We start from the raw sequence: 18,053 nt of genomic DNA on the forward strand, positions 1-18,053 counted from the left end.
TGTTGTAAATCAAGGTCAGCCCTAATCATACACATCAAATGGAAGAAATAGTGTGTTTTAGGCACACTTGGGAGACAGATGCTAGTTTTGTAATTTTCTTTTGTTTACAAAGTACAAATTTTAGTTGGTGGCCAGATTTTTAAAGACCATGCAAAAATGAACAACTTTTGAATTCTAACCTTATTTAAATTGTGAAAAATAATATGAAGTTTTTTAACACGAAGTGCAAAGTGTGCCTAAAAGGCACACCTGGATACCGGAGGGTTAATAATTTGGCTCTGGGGGTAGTTTAGTACCCATCCCTACTCTACGCTGTTTTTATTTATTTATTTTGTTATGTCTTTTGCAACATTTTTATCTTGTTGCATCTATTCTGTTGTTTTTTGCCCTATGTCTTTTACTAATAATTTAATCTATATAATAAAAATCATTAATTACCCAGACAAGTCAACGAGTCTGTGATGACAAAGGAAATACCGTCTAATCGCTCTTATGTTCCCTGCTGATCTCAAAGTGTTCATTTTCCAGAGACTCCAACATGAGACACAAACTGGTGATGACTGAAGCACTAACATTAATAGAAAAGTACAAAACAGTAGAAAGAAAACAAGTGACCTTACTGCATATAAAGATACCGCATCCTATACAACAACATCGTAAAGCTCCTCTTGTACAGCTCTTATGTCCAAATAATAAACTGCATTTGTGACGTGGCTAATCCAAGTCCGGCTCTTGCAGAAGAGGAATAAATTACCAAACGCTCTTCCATCCACACACACACAGACTCACACACAAACACACACCATGTTGGCTCGGTTTGCCAGTCCCATTGGTGTGACTGCCTGCGTTAGAACAGACACAAACAAAAGAACAAAAACAAAGATACGTCTTAAAAAATCCTACAGTGGGCCCTGGTCCATGTTTCAGTCGTGACGAGTGAGGTCTTACCAGAAGGTTCGAGCACACACACTGTGGTCTTAATTAGTGTAAAACGTAGGTGAAGTCGGGGCAATGGCGTCGCATCCTGAGGACGTCCAAGTATCAGTCTGGAAAAACGGACCCGTGATTCCAAAAGGGATTGATAATATTCGTGCAGGTTATAAACACAAAAACATGCTTAAACAATAAACTTCACAAACCTCCAGAGCCTCCAAATGTCCTGTACGTCATCTCTTGTGTTGTCTGGTTACACACAGTTTGTTCTGGTAGAAACAAACACACAAAACATACATGTTCATGAAGACGATGAGTGAAAGTAACACAGACTGAAGTTATTCTGGACTCTGATCAACCACGCTTGAACTGAAGACGTTGCATCACTTTGGCCTCTTCCATTTCTTTTTACAAACACTATAAATTCACTCCCAAAAGGCTTAAGGATAAAACTTACTACAGGAGTAAACTGGGAACCAACTGTAGCTTCATTAGATGTGGATAAACACATTTAGTTGTGATGCTCTCTTCACTAATTTGGCTTAATTTGGTTTCGGTGAAGTCCATACTGGATTAGCTGCTGCTCTGAGCCTTGACAGAACTACACCAACATCTACAATTATAATGCCATCAGCTACTCAGAATATCACAAAGAATCAATAAAAAGTAAACGAACATAAGTGAAAAGGATACAGATTAAAGGAATAATTGTGTCTATGTATGTGTGGAGTGATAGTAGAATGTAACAGTCACTTGACTCATAGAAAAAGAAAACAACTATTATTTGTATTATCAATTTTACACATAAAACCCTGTTAGGTATGATGACCTGCAGACAAAAAAAACACTAAAAATGAGCTTTAACAAAATATGAACGAGTCTGAAACAACGATACATGATCCAGATCAGAGGTTTCAATTCAGAGACTCATCAGCTCAGATTTTCTGTTATTGCACGAAATACGACATTTAACAGGTAAACCTTCAAACCATGATGATGATGATGATGATGACGATAATGATGATAATGATGATGATGAAATCCAAATTCTGAATATTCACATAACAGCGGTGGATCTCAAAAATCTACAGATGCATCACTTACTGCCTTTTATAGACTCGTTAAATTAACTGTCTGGCATCACTGCTGTTTTTCTTATGATGGGGTTTCTGCTTGCTTTGTTTTGTTTTGTTTTTTTTAACCTATTTATTTTAGCTGCTTTTATATGTATTTTTATGGCAAGCTTTATATATGATGTACAGATTGGATGGCACTTTTAAATTTTATTATACTTATACTTATGACAAAGACATTCTGCTCTATTGTATTCTATTCTATTCTTATTCATACTCTTAACATAATTCAGTTTCTTCCAGTCAGACCTTATTTTAGATAAATATCACTGTTTCACAATTTTTATTTTTTTTTTTAATTATAAATGATCTGCCTCAGATTAAATGCGCTAAATCTTACATACTTTAATAAGATAAATTAGAAAAACTACGTAAGTGCTGGTTGGCTGATGTTTTCAGTGTGATATGATAAAGCGTTATTACATATACTGTATATATTAATTTATGTCCATTTATACAAAGATTTATAAATGTTCCAGTATCAAGAACCTGTAAAGTGAATGTATTATAATGTACAGCCAGTGTTTTACTCTGAGACAAACATTCTTACGGAGTAAAACCCATTCTCTCATAAATTTTTCTTTATTACTGATTCAAACTCTATAAAGTTTCACTACTTTTATTCTGAAGGTAATTTACTTGTAGGCCAGTGTATTATATTGCAGTCAATGGTGAGAGACATATCCTCTTTAGATCCAGTTTGACTTTTAGTTTACTGAAGTATCAGACTGTGAAAATACATAAATGAAAGGATTACACACCCAAAAGTCAAATAAATGACGTCTTGGTAACTTTTTCTCTCCACAGTCTGTTCTGAAAACGTCTCAACATGACTAGATCGGAGAGATTTCTGCCAGTTTTCATACTTTGTCATGAGGACGAGGTGAAATGTGTTGCGGTTGTTTTGGTGCTGGTGATGTTTATCGCATGAGATGATAAATGCAGTTCACAGACATACTTCACATCAGATGTTACTCTTCTATTTTTACAACCAAGTGAGATTTACAGACTCAGACATACAGATACATTACAGCCAAACAGGCAGTATTAACATGACATTCTGAGCATGATTCAGATGTTTCCTCATTAACTCATTAGTCAGTGTTTTTATCATTCATCAAATAACTCAGTATTGCTGTAGCTGTGGTGCAGACTCTACTGTTCAGGTGAGTGAGTTGAGTTGCAGTTATTATAGTTAAAGTTTTTGGTAGAAACCTTAAAATACAATCAGAAAACTAATCATATACAGAACAGTGCAAAAGTCTTATTCCACCTTTATATTTGTTGTTTTTCAGGGTTGAAATGATCATACATATTTGTTTCTCATTCTATTTTCTTCAGATATAGCAAGAAAATACAGGAAATATGCACACAGTCTTAAAAGACACACAAAAAACTAACTAAATATATTGTTAAGTTAAGATTTAGTGTGACCTCTGACCCTATAACAAGAAGCAGCACAAACAATCAGGAACATCTGACATGTGTTGAATGAAACCTTGTATAAAACATGAGAAAAGTAACACCATAAATCTGATATTGTCTGAACTAAAGGGTTAAAGTCATGTTAAATGCAAAAGGAGGTCACATTATATACGACCACTTTGGTTTATAGAACCTGTTTTTTCCCTGAAACTTTTGTTTTTCGTGCTGGACATACTTCACATATATCCAGGTTGGATCTTAAAGCTATACCTACCGATCTGGCATGTCACACAGCGCTTAGTAAAAATTTGAACATGGCCGTCATGAAAGTCCCACTCGCTTCCCCCTGCCTAACCTCTGACACTTATCTGTTGGCCAGAGAAGTCCTCTAGCAAAGTGCTGAACTACCTCTGGATATTGTATGACCAACAGAGTCAAACGCAACCCCAGAGTTGCGTTTGAGAACAGGGTTAATGACAACATCACAATAAACACTGAAGCTGCTGCAAGCACTCATGCTAACGCTAACACAGATAACACTGTCCATAACGCTACAGCTAAATCTACAGTGATCGCTAATGCTAGTGACAGCGGTAGGCAACTGACACGGGACGTGGCAACGGATGACAGACAGGAAGCTCGGCCAATCATTTTATTCGGACCGAGTAAAATGATTGGTCAGACTTTTATCAGAAATACATGAGAATGAAACATTTTTGAGCTCCAAAACCCGGTGAATTTTTTTTACATTTTAGTTTGCCACACATGTATTACGAGTATTTTAAAATTACAAAAGAAAAGTGTAAAAATGTCAGATTGTACAGTTTAGTTTTAATACAGAAACAAATGCATAATTGTGGACATTTGAACTTTGCTAAACCAACAAACACAACGTTGGTTTTGGGACTTTGCACAGGACTGTATGTGTAAGTATCTGTTATTTGTTCAATAGATAATTCCGAATGTTATAAGACGCAGTTTTTCAGTGTGGTTGTTTAAAAACTTGTTCTCATCCATTTTAAGTTTGTTTTTAGTACTGACTTTCATTGTGTTTATGTATATTTTTAGAGTGGATGCATGGCTGTGATTCCCATTTTGTGTAACTTCTGCTGCTGCTGCTGTCTTGCCAGGACAATTTTGAAAAAGAGATTTTTAATCTTAATGAGCTTTTTTTTTCCTGGTTAAATAAAGGTTATATTAACTAGCGGCATTGTACCCGTGGTGCCATTGTACAATAGCATGAGAGGCTAAAATTGCCCAGTATACCTCACAACATTTGAATACGGACATAAAATTGTGCCTAGTAGATAGTCAGGTAACGTTTCTATTCATTTGGCAAGTTTGGTGGCGATCGGGCCTGTGAAGGCTGAGGAAAATCTGTACAAACGCCCTCCTGTGCTGCAACATCGATTGGACAAAGAACGCGCATTATATAGTAGGATAATAAAAAGAAAAACTATTCCTTCATTAAATGTGTTGAAAATGTGCTGAACATGATGGGATTTCCTTCAAAACACACAGCCCTAATGCAGAGTGAAGGATAAAGTAACATCTACAACTAAAATACAATGAGGCTGTTTGGATTTTCTTTACCTTGTGGTCCGGACATCTCATTGAGAAGTTGTCTTCATTTAAGACACAACCTAAACACACAAGACAAGAGACCAGATAAGGACCACTTTCTGCAAACGTCAATGAGTGACAGTGGAGTTGGAGGAAAGAGGAAGATGAACAGATGAGGAGATGATGAGTGCTGTAGTTGTGTTATTATACAGTGCATCCTACTGTATTTAATTTAGAAAAATGTGCTTAAGATTCCATGAGCTGTCACATTAACTCAGCGAGACACACACGCTGAAAAGACACATTAAATTCTCTTTAAAGATTAGTCATTTCAGGCTGAGTGAGAACGACAGCCTTCCCACACAGAGAAGTGAGTCAAGTGCAGCCTTTAAAAACCTAAATTAAACATCATTTTCCAGAATGCAGCGCTGAGAGTAAAAACATCACATTAAACCATCGTGTATCTACAAGAGGAGCCAATCATGACAAGTGGATTATGTCACATCTACTCATGGCTGGTTTTACTGCAGATGGTTGGTACCTGACTGAATGGCACATCTGTAGTGATAGTTTCTGGGGCAGCCCTTCTGGAAGCAGCCCATTATTGCACCCGTTTGTTGGCATGTCGAACATATCTGCAAAGACATGTGAGAAAATACATAGCGATTGAATATTTATTTACAGCAACATACGAGGTAGAGTCAAAAAGTTCTCAGACAAATGTCAAAACAAAGACAGACCCAGCAATTCTACAAAGAAGAAATCTACTGACGGAAACACAGACTGGACAAGTGTTTAGACTCTAATGAAGCTTATGTAGAAAAATAATTTTGTTATTTTGATCAATAAACTTTTTATATTGGTGGGGAATTGACACTGAAGAATTAATGATGTCCTTTAATTCAGTCCATTAAACACATTTTTTAAATAGATTTGTTTCTTTGGGTTTTATGATTTTGAATCATTTTAGCTTTTTCTGTTATATTTTATTGCTTTTACACTGTTGTATTGGGACCTTTTATTACTTTTATGTCTTTATGATTTTTAATGACTAATTGTTTTCATGCTCTTTAGTATTTTAATGTTTTAATTTATTATATTTTTAAACTTTCGGGTCTTGCATTCCTTCCACTTTGTATCATTTCTTTTCTCAGTTTTTCTTAATTTATTTTTAGTTTAGTTTATTTTGAATATGCAACAAGACAAAGTAATCTTACTTAGTCTTTAGAAATAAAACAGGTAGTAAGAAGTCATTTAAAGTCGGTCTTTAAATTCAGTTATTGTGTTATTGTGGTGGCACTTCTGTTTGTGCATCATCTCTGAGTTTCCTGTTTTTCTGTAAAAACACCTTAACTGTTGTTTAAAGTACAAATAAATAATATTAAATAAATGTATTTCATGAGAAATTTCTTAGAGTTTTCTTCAAAAAATTCCATTGGCTGAAATCTTGTCACCTATACCACTGATGTCCAAAATCAAACCTGTTCATCTTTGTGTACATGTGAGTGTTTGTGTCAAACAGAGTTGGGCTGGTGGGAAAATTTTACCACTATGTGTCATACTTCACCTTCGCAGAAGAGAAGAAATGAGACTACCAAAGCCCACGAATGAGAGTGTAGCATCTCCATTCCACCTGGTGGCAGTAATGTACCTCTGAACTAGTCTGACAAACACCAATAAACACTAAATAATGATGAGGGAGAAGTGAAGCAGGACAGTTTTCAGTGCTGTTGAGACTACAGCAGCACCATATTCAGGTTTGTCATGACTTTATTACTGAAGTATTTACAAGACGAATGGTCTATATTTCTGGTTCATCCTTTTATCACCTTCACAAGTCATGTTGCCATATTTAAACAGCTTTAATCTCTCATGTCTCCGCTCATGTCACTCCAAAAGCACATGATCTTTCCAGTAAGCAAACACAACATGCACCCCACAACCCACCCCCACCCCCGTTAAAAACTGTTCAGCTTCAACTCAGAAGTAAATCACTTATGTCTCAGACACTAGTGGTTCAGATCTTTGTTTATAACAATTAATAACATTATTAAAAGGTCAAAGGTTAACTCATTCTATTAACCTAAAAAGGGAAATTCAGTCTCAGAATTTTAACCTATAAAGACCCAAACAGCCATCAGCGACCGAAACCATCTACTGATCTGATGTAAATAATCGGTGTAAAATGCAGTTTGCCATCTTTTCATGGTCATCAGATATGACCCATTTGGACGTTCAGAGGCTCCGTAGTTACCATGGAAACACCGTCATCTTCTACAACATTGATTCACCAGTGAAACCCATGGAGTTGGATCAATAACAGTGGATGGACACACTTGTTTTTATGTTCACTTAATGATATTTTGCTGAAAAAGTCACTTTTTCTTCAGTTTTGTCTGTTTCTGATATAAAAACCCTCAACTTTAATCTGAGCTTTTATGAACATCTACATGATTAGTGAGTTAAATATAGGAAAATACCTGATTTTCACAAAAAAAAAAATACATAGGATAATATTGTAATAAATCACTTAAGAAATGTTAAATCTAGAGAAAAACTAATTTGGGAACTGCCATAAAAGCAGCACTGGGTCTTTATGGGTTTAGCAGAACCTAGCATTAGCATTAGCGAATTTGGAGCAGTGAACTGAATTGCTGAAGTTTGTAGTTTCTATTTAGGATGTCACTGTGCTGGCTTTTTGGTCCCAGAAGTGACCATATTTGAATAAAAGGGGTGGATCTGCAGGAGTGGGAGGGGTCATGGGTAAGCTAATTTCTAGCTACTACAGTCTTGCTGTCTGTAAACATCAGCAAGAATTGCATTAAAAAAAAGTCATTTTACAGCGTTGTTAGTGTGACCACAACCACAACTACTGTAGAGTTGTTGTGATTAATAAAAGAAAAAAAAAAACACACATTTTTATAAACTGAAAGTCCCTCTATTAAATCTGAGATCTGATTAATGGAGAAAAAATCAACAGATGATCCAAATAAAACTAATGAGACCAGAGTGACCTCTAGAAAAAATTTTTTTACTGACTTAGTATTAATAAAGCTCAATGTAAGTCTATGGGAGAAAAAGCTTTTTGAAGAAGCATCTAGAGGCCGTCAGTGGTATTACAACTTTAACATACTGAAGAACTGACTTTATTTGGAAGCTGAAGTCTTGATTTGAGATTTGGGACATATCTGTACGTACAGATAACTTAAAAACATCGGGTCTCAGATTCATGTAAAAGCTCACACTAGAATAAACGTAATGTGTTCTGTCTTCTGTTACATTTCAGAAGAAGTACTAAGTCTTAAAAAGGGGTTGTTGCTGATGATGTAGAAGTGAAAGCGAAATGTAGCATCTAAAATATTCATGTGGTTCTGATACGTCAGCGTCAAAGTGCAGTGCAGTGTTGAGTGAATCTTATAGACTCAGGTCTACAGTCCTACTGCTGATTCAGTAATTTCCTGTGCAGTGTAAGACCAAACTGGGAGATACTAAGATAACACTGAAGGAAGACAGAAGATAGTCAGGGTGTGTTTCTGGTTGATTCACAGCTTCTGGTCATGCTCTGATCTGCAAAACCTTAAAAACTCCCTCAAACACACACTAATCCTTTAACTGGCATTTCAGCTCAAAACCACAGAATGCTGTAAGTCTGTTTCTGTTTCGAGGCTGAGAGATGAGATGTTTCACTCTGAGGAAATTTTAGAAGAATTCAGTCCAGATATTGAAACCCTTTGGGAATTTATTTCTTATTATTTTTAATATACTATACTTCCTGTGGAGTCTTGTTTCATGTTTTGGATGTTCTGTCGTTGCTGCTGAGGAGGTTCCGGAGATCAGTTAGACTTCATTCCTTTGCTTGTTTTGAACCTAAATTGGAAAACCCATTCTAGTGATTTACTGTGACCACTCACTGTTTGTTGTGCAAGCCGAGCCGCCTCTGCTAACCCGTACAGCTTTCCTCTGACTAGGAAGACACCAGTGGACCAGATGCCACAGTCCTCATGGATCCAGCACTCATCGAGATTAAGAGGCACCTTTGGGAGGGAGTGGTTGTCGCTCTCAGACAAACTTTTCCCGGCAGAGCATTTGTCGTCTGAATGGCTATTACAGAGTCCGTGTTGATCCTCTTCGAGCGTCGTCCTGCCGTCGTCGTCCTGCTGGTGGTCCAGAGTTAGACCGGCGGCAGGACGGTACGGGCCGTGCAGATCTCCGAGGCCCACGGCGTTGGCGGTTTGACCACACAGGCAGCACAGCAGCTCCGTGAGTCCCCCACTATCCGAGCTGAGCCGACCCAGATGGAAACAGGACGTGGTGGGGACGAACCCGGATGCCGACCTAGAGGCGGTCTGGTTCAGTCCCCTCCTGCTGTTGCTCCTCATCGTCGCCTCCTCCTCCTGATAGTTGACGACGGTGCACATCCTCTGCTCCATGTGAACAAACGGGCAGAAAAGGTCCGATTTCTTTTCCTTTTTCTCATCTTTGATCTTTGCATATTTGAACTTGAGTTCAGGTTCTGTGAAGGGAAACAACGACGAAGGTTGGCTTTGCTTCACGCCACACCTTTTTCTCTTCCGTTTAGTGACTGTCTTTTTCTTTGTTGCCACCTTCCTACTGTCTGAGACCGTTTGTTGCTGTTGTTGTTGCTGTTGTTGTTGCTGCTGTTGTTGTTGCTGTTGCTGTTTTTGTTGCTGCCGTGTGGTGACTCTGCAGTTGTCTTCCTCTTTGCTCAGTTTTTTTGTCATACCAACAGCGGGAGCCTTTTTCCGTTTGTAATTGATGCGTTTTGTGTATGATGCTTTGCGCTGAGGCCGCTCCTCCCTCGGTGGTGACTTGGAGGGAGATTTCCTGTGTCTCTCTGTGTTCGAGTCATCTGAATTACTGCTCAGTCTTTGCGACAGTTTTGGCTGTGCGACCGACTCTGCGTCTGAACTGGACAGTCTCCCTAGGTACTCTAGCATGTCATCAGAATCGCAACTTTCGTTATAAATCCCCACAGCATCGTATTTAACTTGTCTCCTCAAGTTGTGCCGGGATATTCCACAGGTAAAACGAGGCTTTTCACAAATAGATTTCCGGATTCGGGTGCTATGCCTCACCCCTCTACGTGGAGTTTTCTCGCTTTTATTTTGTGAAGAAGCTTCTCTCCTTTTCTTCTTTTTCTCGGTGACTGAAACTTCAATAACATCACTGTCGTCACTTGAAATATCTACTGGAGACTCAGCAGGGTTGCCGTAAACCGAGCTTAGGTCTGAAAGGAGGACTATGGGTCGGGTATGATGCACAGGAATGTCCACTGAGCTGTCCGAGGAGTCGTCTGAATATGAGCTGTCGGGACTGGGTGAGCTCATGGGCTGAGGTAGGTGATAACACCCTCTCCCCTCATCCAGTGAGGACACAGCGGGGGACAGGGGCTCCACGATGTGCCTCACGCCCTCCTGGATGAACGGACTGCATAGGAGCGGCTCCTTAGCTGAGGAAACCAGGAAAATGACATCCGAGTCGCTGTCGCTCTCCTCGCCACCACTGCTTTCTGGACCAGGACCGCCGCTTTGGTCGGGCCCGTAGAACCCCGGATGCCACAGGTTGCCGTGAACCCCTGTGTCACGGTACAGTCCTGGAGCTAGCGTTGAGTTCATGTACGCATCCGGACCCTGATCCATGTCCCTGCAGTGGACGGACGCCCCTGCTTCGGGATGCGTGGGCAGCGAGCTGTAGGAGGTGGCGGCTCTGGACCTGCTGCGCTCTGTGCTGCAGCTCTGCGGCCGTCTGTGGTACCACTCGGGTTTCTTCACCAGGTCCATGGCTTCGGCGTGGCTTCGGGTGATGGGTTTCACTGAATAGCTCTTTGACAGGTCCATGGCCATTAGAGATGGATCCTGAGAGGACACTTCCATCACTGCAAAAACACACAAGATGACACAGAACATCATACATGTTTCATGGATCAACTTTCACTAGTTTTTATTTATATTTAGTCTTTGAGTTTGGTTTCTGATTTTCATTTGTAGTGTTAATCTTGTTTTTATTTAGAAGAACTGACTAGTTTCAAAACCCTGCTGTGCAAAGTCATATTACTGTTGTGAATAAACTGCTTGACCTACACTTGTGTTTTGTCCTTATCCTTTATTTCGATAGCAAAATTATTTTTCCTATTAGTTTTAGTTTTTGTCTTTCATCACTAATAATGAGCCTGATAAACATCACTTCAGATCCAGACATTATACATCACAATTCAACAGGTTTTCCATTTTTTTTTCTTTCAATTCTCATATGTTTTCATTATTTATCATATTATCTATTTTTTGCATTTTATCAACAACTATTCGGTTAAAATCAAAACTTCTTGGTTCATGGAATTTGCTCTTCCACTACAACTGACCTCTATTATATACTTGCAATCAAGTTTATATATTTACATACATAAACAGAACTTGTAGTAAATGAGAGAAAACACATTACAAATGCTACTTGAATTATAGTGTTAGTCTTTAAAAAAGGTATGAATTATATAATGTAAATAATACTGATCACAGCAGTTGCATACAGACACAAATGTATTGGCCACTGTAAATACAGAGTAAAAAAAACAAACACTGGAAACACCAGGGATGCTTTATTTACAGGGTGTGTTTAAGACACAAGTTTATAAGTGTTTAGAACTCTTGTTGATATTAATATAAAATCACTTCATAGAGTCCAAGAGAAGGTTTTTAGCTGCATCTAAAATACCCATTAATTTGTTTTTATATTAAACAATCTTAATGTGATGTGTACTGTATGGCCCTGGTTCTTCTAAAATGTAAAACAAATTGTTGATAAATACTGATGGCACAAATATTATTGAGTACTGTTTTGGGGATCCACTGATACTGATCCTTCAGTTTTCTGTTTAGTTTCAGTTTCAATTTCAAAGAAATATTCAGGGAAAAAAACTGTTGTTTACTGATTCCTAGATAAGTAAAAGCAAAAACTTTATCATATAAACCAGAGGTGTCAAACAGGCAGCCCGGGGCCCAAATCTGGCCCGCCAAAGGGTCCAGTCTGGCCCCTGGGATGAATTTGTGTAATGCAAAAATTACACTGAATATATTAATCATTTTAGTTCGGGTTCCACATACACACCAATTTAATCTCAAGTGGGTCGGATCAGTAAAATACTATCATAATAACCTATAAATACTCACAACTCCAAATTTTTCTCTTTGTAAATTAAAACATTTTCATGTCATTTTACTGTGTTTAAACTACAACAAACTATCATTTCACAAAAAACGTAAAAAACCTGAACAAATATGAACATTTTGAAATGTCTGAAGTGCAAGTTTACCAATATTCCGCCTGTTTTTAAATGTTGTGTGTATTCATAGATCCACCGTGATCCGTAAGTTGTAATTTACATGTGTACATGATAAACTCAGACATAATATTTTTAAAATTGCACTTATTTTTCTTAAGAAATTTCAGTTTGTTCATGGTATTCACATTGTTTTAAAGGATAGTTGGTAGATGTAAACCTTTTCATCGCATAATTCTACTTTTTTTCACTCCAAAACATAGAAGAAAGTTTGGAGTTGACATTATTTATACATTATTATGTTAATATTTCACTGGCCCATCCCACTTCAGATGAAGTTTGGCTTAATGTGGCCCCTGAACTAAAATGAGTTTGAGACCCCTGATATAAACAATATAAGCCTTAAATACAATATCAGAAAAACATGTGCTGATGTCAGACATTCAGTATCATCTATAAACCCCCCCCCCCCCCCCTTTTTTTTTTTTTTTTCCTATTTATTTATTTATTTTTTTACATTTCAGAAGAACCTTTACATCTAAACAGAAACTAACATGAGGTCAATATTGGTGAATTCCTAACATAACACTGAAACTTGAACTGTAAATCCAATTTATTTTATATTTTAGAAGAACCAGGGCTTACATTATTATTGTATACTTTCCAGATGAACAAATACACATCACATTAAGGTTGTTTAGTATAAAAACAAACTGATGGATCTATCATATGGAGATGAAATCCTTCTATAAATGGACTTTATACAGTGATCTCATGTTAATATCAATAAATGGCATTTAATGACAACAGTCCTAACATTTATGAACTGTCTAGTCTTAAATAAATACAGTATTTCTAATGTTCTTAGTGTGCTGGGTGTCTTTAGCCTGAGTTCCACCGTGTTTCCAGGTACTGACACCTGCCCGTCCACGCTGACCCCGGGACGTGTTCGTGGGTTTCATTTAAGTGTTAAACGGTTCTGTCAAAGTCCAGACTGCTTCTACTCTTACCCCTAAGGTGTCAACGGTTCTGATGGCCGACCCAGGTCCCGGAGGTGCGGGCTGAAGGCTGTCCCTGTCCCCGGATGGGCTCGGTAGCTGGGTTAGCTAACACACCTCTCCAGGCCCCGCATCGGGTCTGGATGTAAACAAAAGCGGCGGTTCATGCTAGCTGCTTTAGCATGACGTTAGCCGGCTTACACGACCCGAAAGACGACGAAACGAGCCACGATGACGGCCGGGAAACATTTCACTTCGCTGTGGGAAGAAGGGAATCAGCAGCCCCAGATTCTCCTGGTATTTAAAGTTGTCATCATGGACACCTTCCTCTACCAGAGTCAAGTCAAAACCGACGAGACGAACCGGGGAAACACGGCGCCTTTCACAATAAAAGCCCTGAGTCACACCACTTTAATCCTGCTGCCGAAAATAAATAAAAATATAATAATAAATTAATTAAAAAGAGAGAGAGAGAGCCGATTTTGCTGTTTTAGATTTAATGTTGCAAAACCAGCGTATATAGAATACAATAATCAACAAAGTGAAGCAATATCAAAAAACAGTAATGAACTAGAGATGAGGCTTTTACAGGCCAAAAATATGTATTTTAAATATAGAAATGTGTTTATGTAACAGTTGGACCCAGCAGAGCAATTTGTCCTCTGTAGGAGACAAGATTTTTACATCTTAAAAATGAATAAATAAATAAATAAATAAATTTGTCCACTGCAAGGGGCATTCCATTAAAAATAAAATAATAAATAAATAAATAAATAAATAAATAAATATGTATCTGAATAAAACTGTAGCATCATGCTGTTTCCAATCATGGCGATTATTTATTTAATTATTTATTTTACTTAAAATTATTAGATTTGGTGGATTACAAAACAGCACAACTCATGTTTAGGGCATCAACAAAATGTCTTCCAGGTAATATTAAAAAATTATTCAAAGACAGAGATTCTCGACATAAATTCAATCTCAGAGGTATTAATAAATTGTGTCAACCAAAGGTAAAAACTACTTTAAAATCAACGTGCATCTCAGTAAGGGGAGTAGTACTATGGAATGGTTTAGCAGATGACTTAAAAGAGTGTGCAAACATTTTTCAGTTTAAAAGAATGTTTAAAAAACAAATAATGAAGAAGTACTCAGAGGAGATGCAGTGACATTGACGCTCTAAACAGTGTGGGTGCCATTAGGGGGAGTGGGTATGGGGTCAGAGTGTGTCTGGGCCTGTTTATGTTTATGTTCCTATCTTGTGAGGATGTGAAATTGTAATGTTCTGTATTGATCCATAATGTCTTATATTGTTCTGTAATGTTATGTATTGTTTTGTTTTGTTCTGTACTGTTCTGTATTGTTTTGTTTTGGTGTAGTGAAATGTTGTTATGGGTTGTGTGTGGTGTGAGGGGTTGGAGCTTTAAAAGCAATGCTTCTTCCATCCCCTTTTCAAACCACGTGTTGTCCAGTCATTGTCTGTTACGTGTATAAATGTGGTAGCAGGTTTGAAATAAACATGTGAAATGAAATGAAAAAAAAAAAAGTCACAACTTTTACTTTCCTGGGTCTAAAGGAGGTTAAGTAAAGTAAAATATTAGTCATGTTATAGGTTTTTAGGGATTCTGCTTTTTTCTTTAATATTTATTGTCCTACCCATGCCTGTACCTCTCTTCTTTGTGTCTGACTGTGTTTCACATACATTGCAATCTGTGCCCCAAAAGTATCCTAATAATTATCATAATCATAATTACAAACTTCAGTGTGGAGCACAACCACAATAGGCACTGTTTGATGAGGGAAGGCACTTGGTCCACTTATGGCACCCAAATGAACGGCAGTAAAACAATATTCTAATGATTAGAGTGGTGGCTGAAATTATTAGAATATTTGGCATATTTAAGAGGTTTGCTTTTCTTGGTTTTTTGAGCCTTTTTCTCATGTTCTAATTGTCAGCACAGTTAAAACATGTACTTGTATTTGTGGATGATTTGGGGAATATTCCAGCAGACTGAAACCATTAAACTGTGTTTTTACTGGCAGAACAAATGTATTTTTTAAATAGTCAAGACAAACAAATCTTCTGCATCCTCCAGCTTCCTGAAACCATTTTTCAATTCCAGATTATAATTTTCATGTCATTGAATTCACTGTAAATTTCAATTTAAATACAAGGTGCTGTTTGTAGTTCAGTTATAATGCATATTTTTTCCACAGTGTATCTACAGTCCTAGCATAAAACAATACATTTTCGGCCAAAATATAAATGTTTGACACTGAGTTCAGGCGAATTTACAAAACACGACTCATTTCCTGTCTCACTTTATTTTGAAGTGTGAAATGTGTGTTTTAAGAAGAAACTTGATCATCTCCTCCTAATGTTGCACAATGAGCTGGAATATTTTAACTGGACATTAAACTATGTTAAATTAATAGGATTTAAAACTGTTTACAGAATGCTGCTGAATTACTCTTCTTATCGGGACCAGAATGTGTCAGAAAGTAAATAACACTAAAAAAACAACAACAACTTAACACAAAACAACAACTCCAGACCTGATCAGTTTCATTTAATAATAATAAAAAAATCTAAACAGTGCACTTTATAAATTACATTTTGTGTTTGACAAAGGCGTCACATTCAGCCAGAAATGAATAAAAGTTTCATTTAAAATACTGAACTATTAAAAAAACAAACAAACAAACAACAACAACAAAACAGTTTAGGCCCAAACAGCAGAAATGAAAATGAAAACACAACATATATCTGATATAAAATGTGATAACTGTACAGACTACATATTTACAGACACACTTAAATATAAAAATCTTGTTAGAACACAGGAGTATCACAGGAAAATCTAAAACACAAAACTATTAATAATATTGGTAATGATAATAATTCAATGTTAGTGGTTTTTAATACCTTTTACATAAAGGATGGAAAAAGGATACAGACACGATATTCACATCTTTATCCATAGAAATAAAACATAAAATCCCAAAAGAACACGATGGACTCTCTTTAAATATTAACTCACAGTGAAACTAATGGAAGGCTGATATGTTAGAACTGACAGGACAGACCATGAAGTGCTCGTGTAAAAGTCGGATGCGGTTGTCATGGCGACGTCTGGCCCAGGGCCTGATGGGCCAGTCTCAGGTTCTCCCTCAGCTCGTCCAGGTCTCGCTCCGTTTTGGCTCTGACGATGTTTAGCTCAGTGAACATGTCTTTGTATTTCTTTGTCGCGTTCCTTTTGTCCTGTAACGTCAAACACATCATGCTTTTTTTTTTTTTTTTTTTTTTGACATGTCTGGCAGAAACATTCACACTGTTGTCAGTTCTGATCCTCACTGATAAATTACAGTTTTATTGTCAACAGAGTCAGAAAAACTGATTCTTAACTGGAAATAAGAACCAAAAACCATGATTTTTGATATCCATTTGATGTTCTGCTTCATATTTGATGATTAATTACTTACATTTATTTAGCATTTGTTGGGTATTATTTCTGTTTTACTTGTACTTTATAGAAATTGTTTCTGCTGTTTGGTGTTTGTCACATTCTGACCATGAAAAGTAGTTTCAAATTACAAATCATTGTCCAGTTTCATCATTTTCATCTTGTTGAACATGATAAAATATACTTCACTGAATAAGAACTGAGGTAGGCTAAGACAACATTAACTCATAGAGACCCAGTGCTACTTTTGTGTCAGTTCCCAAATGAATTTTTGTCTCTATTTAATCTTTCTTAAGTGATTTATCACCATTTATTCTAATATTATCCTCTGTATTTTGCATTTTTTCGGTGAAGATCATGTATTTTCCTATATTTAATTCACTGATCATGTAGATGTTCATTAAAGCTCAGTTAAAACTTGAGGGTCATTATATCAGAAACATAGAAAACTGAAGAAAAAGGGACTTTTTCAGCAAATATATCAGTATCCAAACATAAAACAAGTGCCTCCAACCACTGTTATTGATCCTACTCCATGGGTTTTACTGGTGAATCAAAGTTGTATAAAATGATGTGTTTCCATGGTAACTATGGAGCCTCTGAACATCCAAATGGGTCATGTGTGATGACCATGAAAAGATGACAAACTGTATTTTACACCAATTATTTCATGCATTGATAGGATTAGTGGATCAACAGGTATTAAACATTTTAGATCAGTAGATGGTTTTGTTCACTAGTAGATGTTTGGGTCTTTATGGGTTAAATCAAAATAAATAAATAAAAACAGAATCAGAATCACAATACTTTATTTCATGAACCCTTGGGGAACTTGAGTTTGTTACAGTTGCTTCAGTCCAGATCAGAAGCATAAAATATCTGCATGCAAAGAATTCCAAGAAAGTAGAATATAGACAAAAAAAATACGACTAAAATATACAAATAAACTAAATAGTAGTGCAAATTAAAATGGGAGTCTTACTCTTTGTGCCGACTGCAGCTCGTCCTTCAGAGACGTGATCTCCTGTTTGAGACACTGGACCTCAGACTCCTTCACCCTGAGCGTGATCTGAAACGACAGCGTTAACATCAGCCTCAGAACATCTTCACAAAAGACACATGGACACAAATGTCTCCACTACAGGTTTATTTCTCTACAGTCTCTGTATTAAGACCCAGTCAGGATATATGTGACATATGTACAGCAGTAAAAACAAAACTTCCAGTAAAAACAGCTTCT

At 37.0% G+C, this 18,053-nt stretch overlaps 2 protein-coding genes across 3 annotated transcripts in view; both read right to left on the reverse strand.

The window, feature by feature from the left end:
• Positions 1 to 329: 329 nt before the first annotated feature.
• On the reverse strand, positions 330 to 13,708 carry LOC115424000 (serine/threonine-protein kinase dst2-like). Of its 2 annotated transcripts, XR_003936039.1 has the most exons (7): positions 13,359 to 13,708; positions 8,966 to 10,950; positions 5,596 to 5,689; positions 5,085 to 5,134; positions 1,140 to 1,202; positions 949 to 1,046; positions 330 to 842 (listed from the first exon to the last, which is right to left on the reverse strand). XR_003936039.1 is itself a non-coding variant. In XM_030141060.1 (6 exons), the coding sequence occupies exons 2-5, from the start codon at positions 10,946 to 10,948 to the stop codon at positions 1,167 to 1,169; spliced, it is 2,163 nt and encodes a 720-aa protein (XP_029996920.1). In that variant the 5' UTR covers positions 10,949 to 10,950; positions 13,359 to 13,708; the 3' UTR covers positions 330 to 1,046; positions 1,140 to 1,166. The 2 variants fall into 2 exon arrangements, 1 of the variants encoding a protein (XP_029996920.1); XM_030141060.1 differs by having other exon boundaries at positions 330 to 1,046.
• A 2,190-nt stretch (positions 13,709 to 15,898) lies between these two features.
• LOC115423999 (myosin phosphatase Rho-interacting protein-like) overlaps positions 15,899 to 18,053 on the reverse strand; it is a 42,431-nt gene continuing 40,276 nt past the window's right edge. The window contains exons 21-22 of the mRNA XM_030141059.1: positions 17,796 to 17,882; positions 15,899 to 16,611 (exon numbers count right to left, since the gene is read on the reverse strand). Of these exons, the coding sequence (XP_029996919.1) occupies positions 16,471 to 16,611; positions 17,796 to 17,882 (228 nt within the window). The 3' untranslated portion in view covers positions 15,899 to 16,470. The remainder of the gene's footprint in view (positions 16,612 to 17,795; positions 17,883 to 18,053) is intronic.

The sequence above is a fragment of the Sphaeramia orbicularis genome, chromosome 8 (genome assembly GCF_902148855.1).
Source record: "Sphaeramia orbicularis chromosome 8, fSphaOr1.1, whole genome shotgun sequence".
Lineage (NCBI taxonomy): Eukaryota > Metazoa > Chordata > Actinopteri > Kurtiformes > Apogonidae > Sphaeramia > Sphaeramia orbicularis.

Bases quoted from the DNA above. Each gene is read 5' to 3' on its own strand.
- LOC115424000 (XM_030141060.1), bottom strand. From the start codon at position 10,948: ATGGAAGTGTCCTCTCAGGATCCATCTCTAATGGCCATGGACCTGTCA. The intron at 5,135-5,595 runs GTACCAACCATC...TTGTGTGTTTAG, and splicing joins CAGATGTGCCATTCAGTCAG to GTTGTGTCTTAAATGAAGAC. The intron at 1,203-5,084 runs GTAAAGAAAATC...TGTTTCTACCAG, and splicing joins TGAGATGTCCGGACCACAAG to AACAAACTGTGTGTAACCAG.